Source organism: Octopus sinensis, linkage group LG4, assembly GCF_006345805.1.
Source record: "Octopus sinensis linkage group LG4, ASM634580v1, whole genome shotgun sequence".
Classification (NCBI taxonomy): Eukaryota; Metazoa; Mollusca; class Cephalopoda; order Octopoda; family Octopodidae; genus Octopus; species Octopus sinensis.
The window spans coordinates 150,643,761-150,665,453 of NC_043000.1; the positions used below are offsets into that span (position 1 = coordinate 150,643,761).

The following is a 21,693-nucleotide window of genomic DNA, read 5'->3' on the forward strand; positions in this document are numbered from 1 at the left end:
ATGAACACAGTTCTTGTCCTTCAACCCTCTCTTCTCTCTTTATCTCTTGATTAACAGTTCTTTTTTTTTTTATTAATAGTATACTGCTTGCTTCAGAGCTGCCAAGTGAATTTTTGGATGTAGATGTTTTAGTGTGTGTGTGTATTTCAAATCACTTCACTGATCACTTTGACCGACAAGTCCGTCAGGCGTCCATTTGACACCGCTGGTCACAGCACGCTGTCCACTCCTCTCTGGATCGCGCCTTTCTCATCCACGTGATCCCAATCGTCCTCTTGAAATCGTCACTCCACCGTCGTGGAGGTCTTCCGGGTGGTCTTTTCCGCTCACGCGGGTACCACTCGACAACTGCGTGCGTCCACCGATTCTGTGTATTTCAAATAGTCAATCTTATCTAACTGTTAATAATAAATACGGCAATGCTATGTTCAACTTTGCCTTTCATCCCTTCAGGTCAATAAAAAGTATAAATCCCTAGTAGCAGATTGGTGGAATTGTTAAATAGTCAGGACAAAATGTCTTGCAGTATCTGTGTAGTTCTTTACTTCCTGACAGCCACTGTTGCAATGCCATAGTTGTATTGGCCTAAATCAGTAGTCATTCCCTTGGATAAACATTGGTGACATGGAGTGGGGAGATTTTCATGTATGGAGAAAAAGCCAGTCTTATTAAAAAAAATCTTGCCCAGGCTTGTACATACATGTGAAGATACATGGTCAGCCATGACTGATGGAAGACTCTCTCTCTCTCTCTCTCTCTATATATATATATATATATGTTTGTTTGTGGAGACACAATGGCCCACTGGTTAGGGCAGTGGACTCGCAGTTTCGATTCCCAGACTGGGTGTTGTGAGTGTTTTTTGAGCGAAAATACCTAAAAGCTCCACGAGGCCCTGGCAGGGGCTAGTGGCGATCCCTGCTGTACTCTTTCGCCACAACTTTCTCTCACTCTTTCTTCTGTTGGCTTGCTTGCTTAGCCAGCAGGGTAGCGTCATATGAAGGCTAAAACAATGCGAAGCGCATTGTGACCAGCGAAGTGTAGCAACATCTGATAGCCTGGTCGGTCACGGTGGTCACGGTGATATATCATCATCATCATCATTTAACGTCCGTTTTCCGTTGGACGATTCGACCGGGGTCTGGTAAGCCATGGAGGCTGCACCAGGCTCTAGTCTGATTTGACCCTTCCTAATGCCAACCACTCCGTGACTGTATATATATGTATATATCATTATATATATTATCATTATTATTATTTTCTGTGGACCTAGGAAAAAAGAATTAAAAATGGTAACTTATCAAGCCCCTCAGTTCCAAGCCATAGTATCCTAATTATTTCAGGTTGTGTTCTTATTGTATCCAGATTACGGGCCTTGTGTGACAGCAGATGTGCTGGAGTTCAACTCATCTGGTAGATATCTTGCTCGAATAGGACGTATCTTACGAGGATGTGTTCAGAACTGGGAAAATGCATTGGATATTTTTGTTTACCGTGTTACACATCTTGCATGTGTATGTTAAGGATTCTGTCTCAATATATCTATCTCTTACCAGCAGGAATTTGTTAGGGGCTGTTTGTGGGTAGAGGCGACTGAGTAGTGGTCAGCCTAACTGCATTGAAGCTTATATACAAGCAGTATTAAAAGGCGGCGAGCTGGCAGAAACGGTAGCACGCCGGGCGAAATGCGTAGCCGTATTTCGTCTGCCGTTACGTTCTGAGTTCAAATTCCGTCGAGGTCGACTTTGCCTTTCATCCTTTCGGGGTCGATAAATTAAGTACCAGTTACGCACTGGGGTCGATATAATCGACTTAATCCGTTTGTCTGTCCTTGTTTGTCCTCTCTGTGTTTAGCCCCTTGTGGGTAGTAAAGAAATAAGTATTAAAAGCTCTCACTTACGCTACTAATGTCTTAGCGGACGGCATCGATATAGAACTTGGGTGTAGGCAAGCTAGAGTAGTCTCCCCTGAAATAATTGTGTCTTCCTCCTCCTCCTCCTTCCAACGCTTATTTCTACCCTTCCTTTTAATATAACATTTGACTTTGTATAAATGCCTTTATTTTTTTCTATTTTATTTATAAGAATTTTCTCTAATATTATTTTATAAAATAGTTTCTGTCGCCTATAGAAGGGTATATATTTTTCGAAATAATTTATATTGCCATTTCCCTTCATACTAACACGTTTTTGCTGCGTGTTACAAAATAGTATTCATGAATTATCTCTCTTTAATATAATAATTTTTTTTTTGTCGTCTACAAAACTCTTGTTCATTATTCTTAATTAGTCGTAACTTAGGTATTTCTTTGTAAAATTTTTTATGTATTTAAAGTTTCAACAATTTTTTCTTCTCTTTGTGATAGACAAGTTTTTATTTTGGGTCTATTACAAGAACTGAGCAAAATATTTCAGATTTGTTTGGTCTGGAAGATTTCAGTAATTTAAGTTAGAGAAATTGGCACTGCTTCTACTGCTGCTGCTGTTTACTAATAAATATATTACAGTTTAGCTCTTACTCAGCACTAATCAAGCATATGATTGGATTTCCTGCCATGACCATCCCTTCTTTTTTCCTGCATAGTGTATCTAATACATTATCTAATCTGTCCTCTTTTAAGATGATAGGATGTAGCTTGAGGGAGAGTTTTGGTTGTTATTCCTAGAAGATTAAATGACCACATTAATTGACTCTCAACTGCTATTGTTACTACTATAAATTCTATATATCAGCCCCTCATCAAACATTTAGTTTCATTTCATGTTTTGGCTTCAATTTTTGGTTGCAGACATTTTACTTCACATAAAGTGCTAATTATCTTGAAAAAGGTGTGCTATAAATGTTATGCAGCTTTATAATCTGTCTCCTGCGAATATGAGATGAATATGAAACCTTGTTTTTCATCATCATCATTTAATTTCCGTTTTCCATGTTGGCATAGGTTGGTTGGTTTGCCAGGAGCCGACCAGCTGTTTTGGCATGGTTTCTATAGCTGGATGACCTTCCTAACGCCAACCACTTTTCAAAGTATACTGGATGCTTTTTGTGTACCATTAGCACCACTGCTATTGCAGTGCTCTATATGTGGCACCAACACTGGTGCCTTTTATATGATTAATTTTGAATACAAACTGAAATCTTCAGTTCAGAGTAAATATGTCCTTATAGAATTAGACAAAATTTTTCATTGGAAAATTACACAATTTCAGCGGTGGCCGTGGCCTTCGGGCTAAAACATTTTTAAGGATTTAAGGATTTTAAGGAATTGTTTTTACTTGAAACTAATTTAAAAGCTTAATTTGTAAGTTGAAAATTTACTTGAAGTTTTACAAGCAAAAAAATTCCACTGCATGTGACAAGTCCCTGATTATATGCATATCAAATTAGTGCAGTGTGAATTAGAAAAATAAATATTAATAATTAAGAAAAGTTCAAGCATGCTGAGATGTTTTGAGAGGAGAAAGAAGTAGTGACTGTTTTATCTGGACACATTAATGACTTAAGAGAAGCAAAATTGCTTCAATCGTAAACTGAAACGAGGTCATTAATTTAACTCACTGAAAGAATAATGTCACCATAATTCTTTGTTTATATTCAACAACGCTCATTCTATAAGGCTCAAGTGACACTCACAAAATGGATTATAGTCTCACATGTGGGACAGTGTTACTGTTATGCATATAGACATCCTAGATTGTATTCTCAGAGGAGGGTCTCTCAGCTGGCTGGCATTCAATCGCTAGCAGACATGCTCTAATCCCTGGGCCACAACCACGCTATCATTATCTTTGTTTCTTAAGCTCACTGGTCTCATACCTCCACCACTGCCGCCAATAACCTGACCCCAACATTAACTACCATATCTAGTACCTCTTATCAAGAACTTCAACCTTCTGGAATCTTATCCTTGCTCATGTCTTTCCTTCAAATGTTGATCTGCAGCAGTTTAAATAGAACATTAACAACATCAAGCTCACCAGTCATGGAAAACCTACAAAGGTTATCTTCTACCTTCAGCAAGTAAAGGAAAAAAAAAAATACTTGGTGAACAATTTATATTTTTGAAGACAAATGATGATGTCAGTAATAATAGAGATGCTAATTTAATAATTTGGAACAGTCATTTTCCTTTTTTTTTTTTTTTTTTTTTTTTTTTGCTCCTTCAATTTTTGTTAGTCACTTGAAAACAAACACAGTGAAACCAAATATAAGCTTCTGGAAGACTTTCATGGAACTGAAACACCAAAAATATACAAAACATAGAACTGCATGCTACTGTACCCCATAGCGGAAGTGTTAAGACTGAGCCTTCTGGTTGTGTAAAGCACCAATGGCGGTGTCACATAAAAGTGCCCGTGCAGCAACTTTTAAAAGGGTCCATGTGGCAGCATGTAAAAGTGCCCGTGCAGCAACTTTTAAAAGGGTCCATGTGGCAGCATGTAAAAGTGCCCGTGCAGCAACTTTTAAAAGGGTCCATGTGGCAGCATGTAAAAGTGCCCGTGCAGCAACTTTTAAAAGGGTCCATGTGGCAGCATGTAAAAGTGCCCGTGCAGCAACTTTTAAAAGGGTCCATGTGGCAGCATGTAAAAGTGCCCGTGCAGCAACTTGTGACACACAAAAGCACCTATGCGATGACATGCGAAAGCATCCGTGCGGTGACATGCAAAATCACCTGTGCGGTGACATGCGAAAGCACCTGTGCGGTGACATGCGAAAGCACCTGTGCGGTGACATGCGAAAGCACCTGTGCGGTGACATGCGAAAGCACCTGTGCAGTGACACGTGAAAGTTCCTTTGTGGTGACACACCAAAAGTGCCTGTGTGGTGTCATGTAAAAGCATCCAGCACACTGTAAAGTGGTCGGTGTAAGGGAGGGCATCCAGCTGTAGAAACCATGTCAAATCAGACTGGAGTCTGGTGTAGATCTCTGGCTGCCAGTTAGCATGATCAATGGACATTAAATGGTGATGATATTATTGCTAAAAGAGACATTATTAAAACTTTTATCAGATGTATTAATGACATCTTGGTTCTTTTCAGAATAGCATTAATTTTCTCCTGTGCTCTTTTCCCCTAGATAACCGTGTGACAATAGGGCAAACAGCCTTAACAACTTGTATTGTTCCTGTGTATGCTGCTGGTGTTTTGTGTTCTTTTAATTCAGTAAGTTTTACTTGTTATATTTTCTACTTTACAACATTAAAATTTTTTTTTATCTATTTTCCAAAATAAAACATTTGGATCTTCTTTATCAATTTTCTTCATAAAGTGGTTGGCAGCTATAAAATGTTTGTTTGTTTTTAATATATCTTTATCTAATTCTTGCTTCAGTCATTAGACTGCAACTATACTGGGGTACAAACTTGAAGGGTTTAGTCAAACAAATTGACCCCAGTACTTCTTTTTAAGCCTGGTCCTTATTGTTTTTTGTTTTTTTTTTTGGTGCTGAACTGCTAAGTTACAGGGATGTAAACAAACCAACATCAGTTGTCAAATGGTAGTGGGGAACACACACACACACACACACAAATGATGAGATTCTTTCAGTTTCCATTTACTAAATCCATTCACAAGGCTTTGGTTGGCCAGAGTCTACACTAGAAGGGACTATAATACAAGACACTTGCCTAAAAGACTATAATTAGTTAGTTAGTTAGTTAATTTTTTGGCTCAAAAAGCAAAAAGCAAGGCCATGTAGGGGGACATGGAGTTATGCACAGGGGTTCAGGCCACTTGTGGTCAAGGGAGACTTTTAACCGAGCGGTCGTCGGCATCTTCACCATCTCGTCCGGCAGCTTATTCCATGGATCCGCAACCCGGACGGAGAAAGCCCCTCTCCTTCGATTGAGATGAACTCGTAAGACACTTGCCCAGTTTCATTGAACCTGGAACCATGTGGTTGTAGAGCAAAGTTCTTACCATACACCTCCACCTATAGCCACCATTTTCTTTTATAAGGAGAACTAAATTATTTCTCTCACTCTTGTGTGAATGAGAGAAATATCTTAGCTGATGAAAGAAGATAATCCACCTAATTCCTGACAAGGAAAATGAAAACAGCAGATATGACCAACAATCTTAAATGCCAATATTTCTATTTTATGGCCATCTTTCCTTTTACTTACACAAATTTGAAGCTAATTCCTTTTGAGTTTTAATTAGGTTCTAACGAAGTATCGTTTTCTTGGCTGACTAATCATAGATTTGTTTCCTATTCTTGATTCTGAGTCATGTACAAGCAGAGTACTATATTCTGTGTATACAATTAACTGGTTACAAAAGCAACCAAATAGAGAATGATAATGACTTAGTTGTTGAGCAGTGGATCCAATAGAAACTGAAATATATAAAAAAAAGAAAAATCTTCACAGGCGTGGCTGTGTGGTAAGTTGCTTGCTTCCCAACCACATGGTTTCGGGTTCAGTCTCACTGTGTGGCACCTTGGGAAAGTCTCTTCCATTTTAGCCTCAGGCCAACCAAAGCTTGTATATCCTGTATCATATATTCTTTTCTATTCTAGGCACAAGGCCCGAAATTTTTGGGCAGGTGGGGCCAGTTGATTAGCTTGACCCCAACTAGTACTTAATTTATCAACCCTGAAAAGATGAAAGGCAAAATTTACCTCGGCGGAATTAAAGACAGACGAAATACCGCTAAGCATTTTGCCTGCCATGGTAACACTTCTGCCAGCTCACCACCTTAATACCATATATTCTGTATCATATATTGTACATTGTGTATCATATATTTTGTATTGTGTATCATATATTGTTTATCATATATATTGTGTGTGTTGAATGGGAGATGGCAGAATTGGTTGCGTATCAAACAACATGCCTTCTGGTTTTTAATTATGTCCCTTTGCATTCTGATTTCATAAGGCTGACCTTGCATTTCATCCATTCTGAGGTTGATAAGTAAGTACCCCTCAGTCATTGAGGTTTAATAAATAGACTATACCTTTGAAGGTAGTGTCTCAGCATGGCCACAGTCCAGTCATCATCATCATCATCATCGTTTAACGTCCGTTTTCCATGCTAGCATGGGTTGGACGGTTCAACTGGGGTCCGGGAAGCCAGATGGCTGCGCCAGGCCCAGTCTGATCTGGCAGTGTTTCTACGGCTGGATGCCCTTCCTAACGTCAACCACTCCGTGAGTGTAGTGGGTGCTTTTTACGTGCCACCTGCACAGGTGCCAGACGATGCTGGCAAACGACCACGATTGGACGGTGCATTTTACGTGCCACCGGCACGGGGGCCAGACGGGGCTGGCAACGGCCACAATCAGATGGTGCATTTTACGTTCCACCAGCATGGAGGCCAGTCGGGGTGGTGCTGGCAACGGCCACATTCGGATAGTTCTCTTACTTGCCAACAGCACTGGTATCACAGCTACAATTTCCATTTATGTTGATCGATTTTGATTTTCATTTAAATAAGATACCTGTTGATGGCACAGAAAGGTTTTCGACATGTGATGGATTCACAAGAAAAGCTTACAAATATCTCTGAATGGCTCCTGCAGTCTCTTTGTGGAGCAAAGCATCTTTAGTGTGTTTTTCACCTGAGATAGGATAAATGAATAATTATCCCTGTAGGAAATAAAATCAATTGCTTGAGCTTTATCCTTTATGGAAATTACTAACTTAAAAGAGATTGTTATAAATGAGAATTGGGCCTGTCTTACAAACCTTGTAATGTTATGAGTTTACCACCTGCACTGAGGAGCTTGCCATTATGTTATGAGTCTCTTGCATAACTTAGCTAGTGGCTATTATGATTGAAGCATAAATGCTTTCATGTTTATTTCACAAGGATAATCAAGAATGAAAAATCTCCAGCATAGCCTTGGTTGTGAAGGTTAAAACAAATTATTGAAATAAAGAACAAGCCAAAATGATTCTAAAAGTACCAGTTGCATACTGGGTCAAGCTAATCGACTGGCCCTATCCCCCAAAATTTCAGGCCTTGTGCCTAGAATAGAAAAGAATATATGATACAGGATATACAAGGACCAGTCAGAAAGTAATGCAAATAAAATTTCATTACTATCAGGTTCTTTTTATGAGAATACATAAGGTAGACACACTTTAAGAATTGTATGAAGATCTATATATTACCAATTGTCAGTCATCATATTTAAAAAATAATATTTATAAATTTCCTAATATTGGGGTATTTAGTGTAGCCCATTGCTATATCTGTAAATGTAAAAAAAAGGTTTATTTGGAAGACTTCAAATATTTGTTCATTAAGTTGAGTTGTGTGAATAGTGATTTGAACTAATTGACATGAAAAATGTTGTAATTGTGTGGAGATCTCATTAAAATGTACAAAATGATGAAATGATATGTTGATGTGGATTATAGAAATTATACTCTATATAATGGAAGAAACATTTTAAAAATTGAAAATAAGAAAGTCTAGGATGGATTCATGAAAACAGCTTTAATCCGATGGCATTCATATTATTCTGTCACAAGTAATACTTATTTATTCACATTGTTTTAAATTAATCGTGCATTATCTTGAAGCTTTGAGATTTTGATGAGGTAGCTCATTTACTCATTTACTCATTTACTTGTTTCACCACCTTTAGTCGAGCAAATCGACCCCGGGACTTATTCTTTTGTAAGCCCAGTACTTATTCTATCAGTCTCTTTTTGCCGAACCGCTAAGTGACGGGGACGTAAACACACCAGCATCGGTTGTCAAGCAATGCTAGGGGGGACAAACACAGACACACAAACATATACACACACATACATATATATACATATACATATATACTACAGGCTTCTTTCAGTTTCCGTCTACCAAATCCACTCACAAGGCATTGGTCGGCCCAGGGCTATAGCAGAAGACACTTGCCCAAGATGCCATGCAGTGGGACTGAACCTGGAACCATGTGGTTGGTAAGCAAGCTACTTACCACACAGCCACTCCTGCGCCTGTTAAGTTTTTAGAATAATGATGTAGGGTAGAATTGAGAAACCAGTTTGAACATAAAACAGGAGGCATATTTTGTCCAAATATGGCTGGTTTAAATACTAAAAGGTTATGGTTGTAGTTTATCCTTTAGAAAACATTTACACTGAATATAACTTTATATTTCAATAGTCCAATTTATTACAGATAAAGTTGCTGTGATGTTAAGCTACATGGATTGCTATGTTCTTACTACAACTTCTACTATATTACTAAATCTTGCTATAACTACTACTGTGTTCTGGTCTTGGCCTAAGCACATTACGTGAGCTCATACATAACCACTGGGTGGTGTTAAATGGAAGCTTTAGACCAAACATTCCTGCAATATGTGAATATCCAAATTTGCGAAACTATCCATGTTGTTATTGATAAAATGACTAAAAAAATTTTCCAATTATTTACAAAGAAATAAATACATTTAATGATGGCAACTTTTTATATAGTTTTAATTTGAAAGGCACCACACATACACTGTGTGTGTGTGTGTATAATAATAATAATAAAACATTGTGTACAGTGCTCAGGTGCACTACAACTCATCTAAAGTGTATGTATAGTACATAGGGTAATGTACAAGCGTCAGGAAAAGAACAGTGCATGAGTCATGACATACACATATGTATATGAGTATGGAAGGGGGACAATCAGGTGTAGTTTCGGCGGATTTCGGAAAGCATGAGGGCCTTAAAGGATGCAGTGTCATGGCAGTCAACAACTCACACAGGCAATTTGTTCCATGCTTCAGCGACTCTGAGCGTGAAAAAATGTTTCCGAAAGTCATGGGAGCTGTGCTGTTTTCTGACTTTGTAGGCATGTCCACGTGTGTTGGACACATGGAGATCAAAAAGGTGTTCAGTGTTGTTGTTGGTGAGGTGGTTGATAACTTTGTGGGTGTTTACCAAGTTCATCGCCAGACGCCGGAGCTTCAGTGAATCCATGCCCAGGGAAACAAGGCATGTAAAGAATAAGGAGAAAATGGAGAGGTAATTAATAAAATCATTTATTAATTATAAAATATGACAACATCTCTGACAGCTGTTTCAATTCAGAAATCTTTAGACAATTAATTTATAAAATTAAAAATCATTTTAAGAGGAATCTCTTCAGAGGTAGTAAAGAGTTAATGGCCTCTAGCTGTTATCTCAACATGTCTTTCTAATCAGTACGTCTTTACTAATCAATTTTATAAATTAATTATCTAAAGATTCTGAATCGAAACAGGTGTCAGAGATGTTGTCATATTTTATAATTAATAAATAATTTTATCAATTACCTCTCCATTTTCTCCTTATTCTTTAAATATATAAATATATGAACCATGGTTACCTTATAGTTGAACTTTCTATAGGTTGGTAACTAACCAGTATTTTCATTGGATTTATGATCCCTTAATGAGGTTTATTACCTTTACTTGTTTATATATATATATAGTGTGTGTGTGTGTGTGTGTGTGTACATTATATGTATATATACATTATGTATATATCTCTCTCTATATAAACGGCAGTTTGTCTGTGTGTGTTTCTGTGTGTCTGTTAGGTTGTACCCTCACCCTGACCACGGCTTTCAACCGATTCTGATGAAACTTGACACACACATAGCCTAATGTCATAATTCAAAACTAACGCAGCGAAAATTTTGAAAAGTTCCCCCAGTTCTGAAAAAAATCGATAAATTCGACATGGGGTCGAGAATCAGAAACACAAACCACAGACTGTCTAGGGGACGCAACTCCACCTTTTTAACTCAAAAATAAATTTACCACAATTTTTTTCCCATTTTTTGGCTATTTTTTGGCTATAACTCTCTAAAAATGCTTTATAGTTATTTCCCTTACAAACCCGAACAACGCCAGGCGATACTGCTAGTATATATATAATTTTTTCGGGAAAAATTTTTATCAATGGCCAGCATATCAAAAAATGCCTTTAAAGGTAAAATTTATACATAATTTACAAGATAAGGGCAGAAGAAAAATTCTAATGCCAGATACGCGGAAACAAAAAAAATTGGTGCTTGCTTCTTCTGTGGGTATGAATAAGTATTTCATTTATATCTCGCATATGTGCTGCTGAAGAGGGGAAAATTTCTTGTGAATTAACCCCGAAATTGGACCAATACGGTAATAACGAATTTTTTAGAGATTTCTATCGGTTTGTTTCGAGACTCATAAATTTAATGGTTATCGACATTTTTTTTGTTTCGGTATATCTGGCATTAGAATTTTTCTTCTGCCCTTATCTTGTATATATATATATATATATATATATATCATCATCATCATCATCGTTTAGCGTCTGTTTTCCATGCTAGCATGGGTATATATATATATATATATATATATATACACACACATAATGTGTGAGTGTATATATGTATATATATTTTTGCCCATGTAATGACACATGCTATTCCCTTGACAGTCTGCTTCTCTGGACTTTTCCCCTTTATTCGATGTAGAACCATGCTCAAAGTGTTATAATTTTACTCCTGTTTTTCCTTCAACAATTTTCATTGACTTTTGTTGATTTTTTTAGTTTCATTTTGTTCTTCATACTTCTGTACAATTGATTCCTTAAAGAGTTCAAGCTGTACATCATTTATATTTTGTTTTAGCAATGATAGAAATATTCTGAATATCTTTTCTTTCTGGTTTCCTTTCTTCAGTTTTCAGATAGCTGTTCAAAAATTGTCATTTTTATTATTTTCATTGTTCAGACTCAAGTTTTTTTTTTTTTAAAGGAAAAGAAAGAGCGACTACTTGTGTGTGTGTGTGTGTGTGTGTGTGTGTGTGTGTGTACCGTAAACACATAACTAAATCAATGATTAATGATTTAGCTCCCTGTTATAGTCATCTCACTTTATTGATTCTTCTAGAAAGTACTAAATAAATTAACCCATATGAAAAGAATGCTGTACAAAACTACGTTTTCATCATTGATTAATGCCTATTAGGGTTATAGTGTTATCATATTAAGGGCGGATCATTTTCACTGCTTATTCTCGTGGGGGTGTGGTAATCAAAACCTAGCTTTATAACTATTGACTTTGATCTCTTTTATCACAAGTCAGCTTTCGGTTTGCGTATATAACTCATGAAGGAAATTGGTTTGGAGTGATAGTTAATTGGCCACCACCAATGTGGAATTATCACTTCTGTTTAGTCTCCTACGTCTTTTCTTCATTTACCACTCATAAGTTGAATGTTTCTATAAAAGAAAATAAAGAACTATGATAATTTCTTTTGATTAAGAACAATTTTGTAATAACATGAGCGAGAAGTTAATTGTACTTTTCTTCCTTATACTGCATGGCACTTATTTTATTAACTCGAGCAGAATGAAAGATAGTCAGTATTAGTAGGATTTGAACTTAGAACAGTAAGGCACAATACTTTACAAATGATAAAGAATTGTATGCTATTCCATACCCTGACTTCTTTGATGTTCTGCTATGTATTTAATTTTTTTCTTTTCTACATTATTTAGGATGATGATCATAACCAGTTGTTTAGATTCCTTCAAGATGTTGTTACAACTTTGGCAATTTGTCAAGCACCATTAGATAGTATACAGGCTGCATTCCAAGAACTTAGGTTTGTATTCCATTAATAATGTATTTATTATTTTATAGTCATAATTTTGTAAACATTTTTATCTTTTATTTTGAGGAGATATTTCTTTTCAATTTGATAAGGTCTATTTTGAAATGGACAAGAAAGAACATGAGCAAACAATACAAAAAGAAAACAAATAAGTAAATAGAATGAGAGGAATGGTGATGATGATAATGATGCTGATTATAAGTGGATGTTGGTCACGTGTCTTATAGATATAAAAAAAAAAATCAACAAATTATATTTGGTATAAAAGTGCCAAATAATTTGTTACTGTTTTCTGCTTTATTTTACTTTTTAAAGATAACTCAAGTGTTTTTATTTAACCTCTCCACTTGTTTTGATGAGAAGTGTAGATATATTTAGTTTTTCTTATCCAGTGATTTATGCTTTTATAAACTAGATGTAAATTAAAAAAATGTTTGAGACAGAGATCCAGCTCCCTTTGCAACAGTCTAATATGTACAGTGTCAAGATATGTGGCTAAGTGGTTAGGGCGTTGCACTCATGATTGTAAGATTGGGTCAGGTGATGTGTTGTGTTCCTAAGCAAAACACTTCATTTCATGTTACTCCAGTCCACTCAGCTGGAAAAAATGAGTGAACCTATGGTGGAATATACACACAACAGAGTCCTGGAAACCAGTCTTATGAATGCATGGCTCAAGAAGAACCTTTGATCCTTTTTTTTGAATATGGCCATTGCCAGAAGTATATAAAAATCATGTTTTCAATGTTTGGTCTCACGGAAGCAATGACAACTGACCAAGACCTTTGGCCTTATGTCATGCTTGAGAAGAAGATCCATCAAGCCAAGTGAAATAATAGTTGTGGCAGGTACGGATGACACACGAATGGCACCTGTGCTGGTGGCATGTAAAAGTATCCATTACACTCTTTGAGTATTTGGTGTTTGGAAATGCATCCAGCTGTAGAAATCATGTCAAATCAGACTAGAGCCTGGTACAGTCTTCTAGCTTGCCAGCCATGGTCAAACCATTCAACCCTTGGCAGCATGGACAATGGACGTTAAATGATGATGATGATTTACAGTTTGATTTATTATATCGTTTAACATCCGTTTTCCATGCTAGCATGGGTTGGACGGTTCGACCGGGGTCTGGGAAGCCAGGGGCTGCACCAGGCTCCAGTCTGATCTGGCAGTGTTTCTACGGCTGGATTCCCTTCCTAACGCCAACCACTCCGCGGGTGTAGTGGGTGCTTTTTACGTGCCACCGGCACAGGTGCCAGGGAAGTCTGGCATCGGTCACGATCGGTTGGTGCGTTTAACGTGCCACCAGGAAAAAATTTGAGGAAATATGTATGAAAGGCATAACCTATATAAAATAAAAGGTACATGACACAAGACGTTTCTGTAAGGGAGTGATAGATTTCATAATGACTGAATTTTTTTTTTTTTTATGTCATGTATTTGTGATTGAGAGCATCATTGTTATAAGCTTCTAAGGGGCCAAACATTGGTTCATTGTATTTTCGATTGTGACAGTTTGAAGGGATGTTTGTGCACTCAGCCTTTGAAAGCCTGTATCTTATTAAGCTGAGATGGCCTTTGAGACAGTTTCCAGATGTTTCTTCCAAATTTTGATAGTCGAGAGTAGATAGCCCCTGTCCAAAAAAAAAGAGAGTCTTGGCATTGGGTGATGAGGGACGATACACTGGCTGGAATGTACTGGCCCTTGTAAAATGGTGTCTATCATACTGTAGTTATAGTATTTGTTGGAGTTATGATGAGTTGTGTGCTTTTTGTTAAGAACTGTTGTTGCAGTAGCCTGCCTCTTGAGTGGTAACTCTTTACTCTTTTACTTGTTTCAGCCATTTCTCTGCAGCCATGCTGGAGCACCGCCTTTAGTCGAACAAATCGACCCCGGGACTTATTCTTTGTAAGCCCAGTACTTATTCTATCGGTCTCTTTTGCCGAACCGCTAAGTAACGGGGACATAAACACACCAGCATCGGTTGTCAAGCAATGCTAGGGGAACAAACACAGACACACAAACATACACACACATATATATATATATATACATATATACGACGGGCTTCTTTCAGTTTCCGTCTACCAAATCCACTCACAAGGCTTTGGTCGGCCCGGGGCTATAGTAGAAGACACTTGCCCAAGGTGCCACGCAGTGGGACTGAGCCCGGAACCATGTGGTTGGTAAACAAGCTACTTACCACACAGCCACTCCTGCGCCTAATGATTGCGTGTTTTTTTTCTTAGTTTCATCACTATAAACTGCAAATATTCTAGGAACTTCCTTCTGAGTTTCATGGAGTTGGTTGAGCATGCTTTGTGAAGCAATCACCAGCATAGGATCATAGGATCACTCGGCTCGTCCGTCGATGAAGAGCGCGGCTATCCGCATGAACTGATGCGAATTGCAGGACTCAGTGAACATCGACACCTCGAACGCACATTGCGGCCCCGGGATCCTATCGTCCCGGGGCCCCGTCCGGTTGAGAGGTACAATGGCAGTGCCCCAGCATGGCCACAGCTCATGAGCTGAAACTAGAATCAATCAATCATAGAAAGGCATTCTCCAAAATGCTTTGTATTTTGGGATTTATAAATAGTGAGAGGACATGATTTCAGATTCATAACAATGGTTTTGCTGTAGCCTGAGATGACTGTGGAACAAGGATTACTTTAAATGTTATGATGGTCATTCTAGGAAGAATCTTCTTCACACTGTTGGGAGATTTTTGTGCACAAGGGCTAAGCTGAATTCCTACTCTTCCAGTTCTTTTACTTTTCTTTTTATCTTTTACTTGTTTCAGCCTTTAGACAATGGCTATGCTGGAGCACTGCTTTCAAGAATTTTCAGTCGAATGAATCAACCCTAGTACTTGCTTTTTTAAATCCTGGTACTTATTCTATCAGTCACTTTTGCTGAACTTCTAGGTTACAGGGACCAACACCAGTTGTCGAATGATAGTGGGGGATAAACACACACACACACATGCGCGTGCGCACAGGCGCGACGGGATTTTTTTCAATGTTCATCTAGTAGTTAATGCTTTCCCAGGGTGCCATGCAGTGGGACTGAACCTGGAACCTTGTGGTTGGGAAGCAAACTTCTTACCACACAGCCATGCTGTGGTCCCCTCCCCACTGAACCAAATATATAAATGTCCAGTCTTCTCTCACTATTTGATATTCTGGGTAAATTCATTATGGTAAAAGTAATTCATTATGTAAAATGCATATCATGTCCCTAGTAACTGTTGATATCTCTTGTTCAGATAATGGGATTCAGAGTTGGCCTCACAGAAGGGACGACAAGGCACTGAAACTCCAGGTGGTTTGCTATGCTTGAGAAGGCATGTCAAGCTAAGAAAAATCATGGTTCTCTTTGCATACAACCATGTTCCCCACATTACCTCTCCAGCTGAGTGTTCATTATCTTGTGGGCTTGTGGGTGCTAATGCCACATAAAATGGCATCTATACTGGTACCGCGTAAATGCACCCATGCCAGTGCTGCATAAAAGCATTCAGCATACTCTGTAAAGTGGTTGGTGTTAGGAAGGGCATCCAGCCCATAGAAACCATGCCAAAACAGACAGTTGGAGCCTGGACAGCTCTTCATCTGGCCAGCTCCTGTCCAAACGTCCAACCCATGCCAACATGGAAAACAGACATTAAAAGGTGATGATGATTTAGGGTTCACACATTGAAGTTTGAAATTATGGAAATACTTTTGCAGCTGAGCAATGAAGAGTTTTTACTTTGGCTTTTTAAAGTTGATCCACAGCTGGTATCACAGCAGAAAGTATTTTTCAGCTAGCTGCATGATAGCTGATGCAATATAAAGATATCGTTTTAGCAGACATTATTTCTAACATCTTTAGGAATGCGGTGATCCTGGCCACTACCCTCACATTACTCAGCATCATGTGAGTGTTGCCATTGGTCAGTAGGTGACTCTTTCACAGAAACTGCACATTCAGTATGTTGTTTTCCATAGTATTACCTGTAGTTCTTCGGCTCTTTGCTTTCCCAAAAAGTGACTTGTATTTTGTTCTGGGAGTTTTATTTTCATAGTTACCATTAACCTGTATCTAGAAGCTCTTCCTCTGGTTGTCCCCTGGGAACCTTGCTATGTAGGAGTTCTCTCTCTCTCTCTCTCTCTCTCTCTCCCAATCCTCACCCTGTATAACATCTGTCCTAATGATTGTGGAAGGCATGAACTTTCAGATAGGCCATGATAACAATAAAAAAATCATGTTTCACCATTTAACCAGTCACAATGATTGGCTCATTGGATTTCATCACTGAAAATAACCTTCTATGCCTAAATACCAATACTCATCAGAAGGGATCCTATACGCACACAATTATTTCCGTGCTTTAATGGCTAAAATTAACAAGTTCTTAAATTAAAAGTGGAAAAATAGAAAGCTAAACTACATCATCATCATCATCATCATCGTTTAGTGTCCGTTTCCGCGCTAGCACGAGTTGGACGGTTCAACTGGGGTCTGAGAAGCCAGGGGCTGCACCAGGCTCCAGTCTGATCTGGCAGTGTTTCTACAGCTGGATGCCCTTCCTAACGCCAACCACTCCGCGAGTGTAGTGGGTGCTTTTTACGTGCCACCTGCACAGGTGGCAGGGGAGTCTGGCATCGGCCACAATCGTTTGGTGCTTTTAATGTGCCACCGGCATGGAAGCCAGCCAAGGCGGTGCTGGCAACGGCCACTTTCGGATGGTGCTTTTTATGTGCCACCGGCACAAAGAATATAATTCCGTTGAATGAATTAGTTCTGATCATTGTATACTGTCTACTAGAATTTGACCGAGTTCAGAAACCAGCAAACTGAAAACTTCAAAATGTCTTTCATGTGACAGGTATGTGTTTAATAACAAAATGATCTGTCAAAAATGCATTCATTGTTTTATTCAAACTCAGATTCAATGCTTTGAACAATTCCCTGAATATACCATATTTTGCAATTTTGTCACTTCTCGTCAACAAGCAGTTAAAGGACGCCTTCCTACAAGGATTGAAATAAAGCATCAAGTCTCATGGGAGCTTGAAGCTATTATTGAGAAGTTCAATCAGTTGATAAGTGCCACTCATTGAAAGTCAATTAAATCGTTCACAACAATATTACGAAATTCTTCAAAACATCTCAGCAAGGTGAAATTGGAATAACAGAATTATATTGAAAATAAAATAGATTCAACTGTGCATGTAGTAGTGAAGAAACACTCTTCTCTGATATGGCAAACTGTCATTGAAATAAGTTGTAGGAAAAATACAAACAATTCAAAACTAAAAGCCACAAGTCTTCAGGAATAACTAAATAAGTGGAAGGAACATTTGCATCACCTTCTCAGTAATTCCCAAGCAATTCCATATAGATTCATAGAAACTGCTACAAAACATGATCTTGACATTAAACTCGACAATTCCTCATCAGATGAACTCACTGAAACCCCCCAAAAAATAGAAAGGCAGCTGGTTTTTGATAATGTACCACCATAAATCTCAGTGACACCCTCCTTCAATAATGTAATGGAGTATATCAGTGCTTTTCAAACTTTTTGCTGGAGCGGAACCCCAAGGAAACATTCCACTGGCTCGAGGAACCCCTGTGCAATAATTTAATAGTCTTATGCACACATATCTGCACAGGAGAATTTAAAATTACTGCCGATTTTAGCAGTTTTGTAACTTCTTGCGGAACCCCTGGACTGTACTGGCGGAACCCTAAGGTTCCGCAGAACCCTGGTTGAAAACCACTGGAGTATATAACCAAAACCCAATTGAGAAGTGGACTCATGGTTGCATTTCCCCTTTGTCCAAGAAAACTAATTTAGATGTGGCTAAAAAGTCCAGTGGGTTTACGTCTACAGTGGTAGCAGTGAAAATCTAGAATTTATAACTGAACTACTACATATACCAAAAACTTGGGAAAGAAGATTTTACAAAGAAACCAAGAATTATGATGGTATAAGAGTAAGCATCTCTGATGTTTTAAAAAAGATGGATGTAAAAGGTTTCACAGACCTCCTTCACTAGCCTTTTGTCCATCCCTGTAAAACATCTTCAGTGCCATCTCACTCCTGCATCTCTTCAGATGTTTCCTTCACAGCAGCTTCTTATGTCTGTAGCTCTTGAAGTCTATTTCTAGATGTTGTCTAATCGCCTTGCAGAAAATGTAACACCTAAAGTGATCGTTCATGCTCCTTTTTACAGTTTTCCTTTTCTCCAGTATCTTCCTTGTTTCCTCTGAGATGTTTGCATTTGATTCCTGTGTGTTTACAATTCTTGATTTTCATGTGCAGCTTTGAATTTTCTGGATCAGTGAATCTTAGTTTTCAGTTATTTCTTCAAGCTAACTCCAGGTTTCCTTCCTAATAGCATCCTACAACTGTTATATGTTGTAAAATTTGATGTAGTGGTTCTTCGGCAAGTTCTGCTCTGCCTTCCTCTCTAATTTGAATAACAACAATCTTTGCCTGTAGCAAGTGATAGTTATTGCTGGTGTTGACATGCAACAATGACATCCTGCAGTATGTGTCATTTACTGATTAGGTTGTAGTTGATCTCATTTTGGTCCTGAGTACTTAGGGTTTCTCTAGGTCCATTTATTTCCCCAATCTTTTCCATAACAGGCTGTTCCTGGTGACTAAACATTCTCTCTTATTTCTTTCAGTCACAAGTTTGCCAGCTTCGGGCCGTTTGCCAGCTCCGTCTGGCTCCTGTGCGGGTGGCACGTAAAAAGCACCCACTACACTCGCGGAGTGGTTGGCGTTAGGAAGGGCATCCAGCCGTAGAAACACTGCCAGATCAGACTGGGCCTGATGCAGCCTTCTGGCTTCACAGACCCCAGTTGAACTGTCCAACCCATGCTAGCATGGAAAGCGGACGCTAAATGATGATGATGATGATGATGACAAGTATATTTATTAAATAACCTAAGCCTATAGGTCCACTTACCCTCATGATTCCTGTTTTCATTATCATTCTCTAAATATAAGGCAGAATTGAGCTGGCAGAATTGGTAGCATGCCAGACAAAATGCTTAGAGGCATTTCATCTGTCTTCAACTCTACATTCTGAGTTCAAATTCTTTTGAGGTCAACTTTGCCTTTCATCCTTTTGGGGTGGATAAAATAAGTACCAATTAAGCACTGGGGTTGATGTAATTGACTTCTTCCTTCCCTCAAAAGCTGCTGGCCTCATGCCAAATTTGAAACCATTGTTGTTTTCTAAATTAGAGAAGTGGATGATAGAATTGATAGAACTTTGGGCTAAATACTCCTTGGTATTTAATTACCACATGATAGTTTATGTTCAGATGCTTCAAGAATTGATAAAATAAATATCAGTTAGTTGCTAAGGTTGATTTAATCACATAATTTTGTAATGCAATATACAATAAAAATCTCCCCTTTTCCCGTCAACCAAAGAATCAGGGGAAGGCTTTCATTGCCTTTCATTTTGTGGAGGTTGATAAAATATCAAGTACTGGGGGTCACTATAATTGACCATTTATGGCCATGTGCTTGTGTTGAATATCATAAAAATTATCATTCTCTAAAGAAAACAAAATATAACAAGGAATACTGAGTTGTGTAGAATGGACAAATAAATTAAATGCAGAGCAGGGCAATATGACTGATGTTAGAAATTCTCTGTACTTCTTTCTTTCTCTTTACTCTTTTACTTGTTTCAGTCATTTGACTGCGGCCATGTGGAGCACCGCCTTTAATCGAGCAACTCGATCCCGAGACTTATTCTTTGTAAGCCCAGTACTTATTCTATCGGTCTCTTTTGCCGAACCGCTAAGTAACGGGGACATAAACACACCAGCATCGGTTGTGAAGCGATGCTAGGGGGACAAACACACACACACACACATATATATATACATATATACGACGGGCTTCTTTCAGTTTCCGTCTACCAAATCCACTCACAAGGCTTTGGTCGGCCCGAGGCTATAGTAGAAGACACTTACCCAAGGTGCCACGCAGTGGGACTGAACTCGGAACCATGTGGTTGGTAAATAAGCTACTTACCACACAGCCACTCCTGCACTATCTTCATTTTTCCTTTGTATCAAATCGCAAGGTGTTTTAAATGTGTTGGTTTTGATAAATGCTTCATGACTGGATAATCGTCATAATATTAGACACAATTGAAACTGGATAGTGGTGTTTATTGTAGATCTTACATTAGAGAGATCATTCTTTCAGACTCAGAGCTGTCTGTACATTTTATATAAGAGACTGTTAAATGGTGTTGATTTATCTTCAAATGTAGCTATTTTTCTATGATGTGTGCTTTCTTGAATTTAAGAAAGGAGAGTCAGTGACACTCCTTTGTCAATGTTTTATGGCAGAAGTGGCATTACATTAGAGACTATCAACAATTTCAGATAGCATGGGAGATATAGTGGTTTTATAGATTTTACTTGCTCTATGACGTAGATTTGCTTTTAATGTGTGTGTGTGTGTGTGTGTGTGTGTGTAATGAGTCATACGCTAGTATGAACCAGTAAAAAAATATAGAGAAAATGATACTTTTGTGCTATATAGGCGCAGGAGTGGCTGTGTGGTAAGTAGCTTGTTTACCAACCACATCATTCCAGGTTCAGTCCCACTGCGTGGCACCTTGGGCAAGTGTTTTCTACTATAGCCTCGGGCCGACCAAAGCCTTGTGAGTGGATTTGGTAGACGGAAACTGAAAGAAGCCCGTCGTATATATATATATAATATATATATATATATATATATATATATATATATATATATATCTATATATATAAGTGTGTGTGTATATGTTTGTGTGTCTGTGTTTGTCCCCCTAGCATTGCTTGACAACCGATGCTGGTGTGTTTATGTCCCCATCACTTAGCGGTTCGGCAAAAGAGACCGATAGAATAAGTACTGGGCTTACAAAGAATAAGTCCCGGGGTCGAGTTGCTCGACTAAAGGCGGTGCTCCAGCATGGCTGCAGTCAAATGACTGAAACAAGTAAAAGAGTAAAAGAGTAAAAGAGTATAGCATTAGATAACAAAGCTGAGAGGAATGATGATGAGGATGACTTTTTTTC

At 38.3% G+C, this 21,693-nt stretch overlaps 1 protein-coding gene and 1 pseudogene across 3 annotated transcripts in view; both read left to right on the forward strand.

Moving 5' to 3' along the window:
* LOC115210333 (RAB11-binding protein RELCH homolog) overlaps positions 1–21,693 on the forward strand; it is a 313,025-nt gene that overhangs the window by 106,659 nt on the left and 184,673 nt on the right. For all 3 annotated transcript variants that reach the window (XM_036502568.1, XM_036502569.1, XM_029778868.2), the window contains 2 exons: positions 5,078–5,163; positions 12,479–12,585. In XM_036502568.1, coding sequence (XP_036358461.1) covers positions 5,078–5,163; positions 12,479–12,585 — 193 coding nt within the window. The remainder of the gene's footprint in view (positions 1–5,077; positions 5,164–12,478; positions 12,586–21,693) is intronic.
* Positions 14,935–15,093, forward strand: LOC115211291 (annotated as a pseudogene).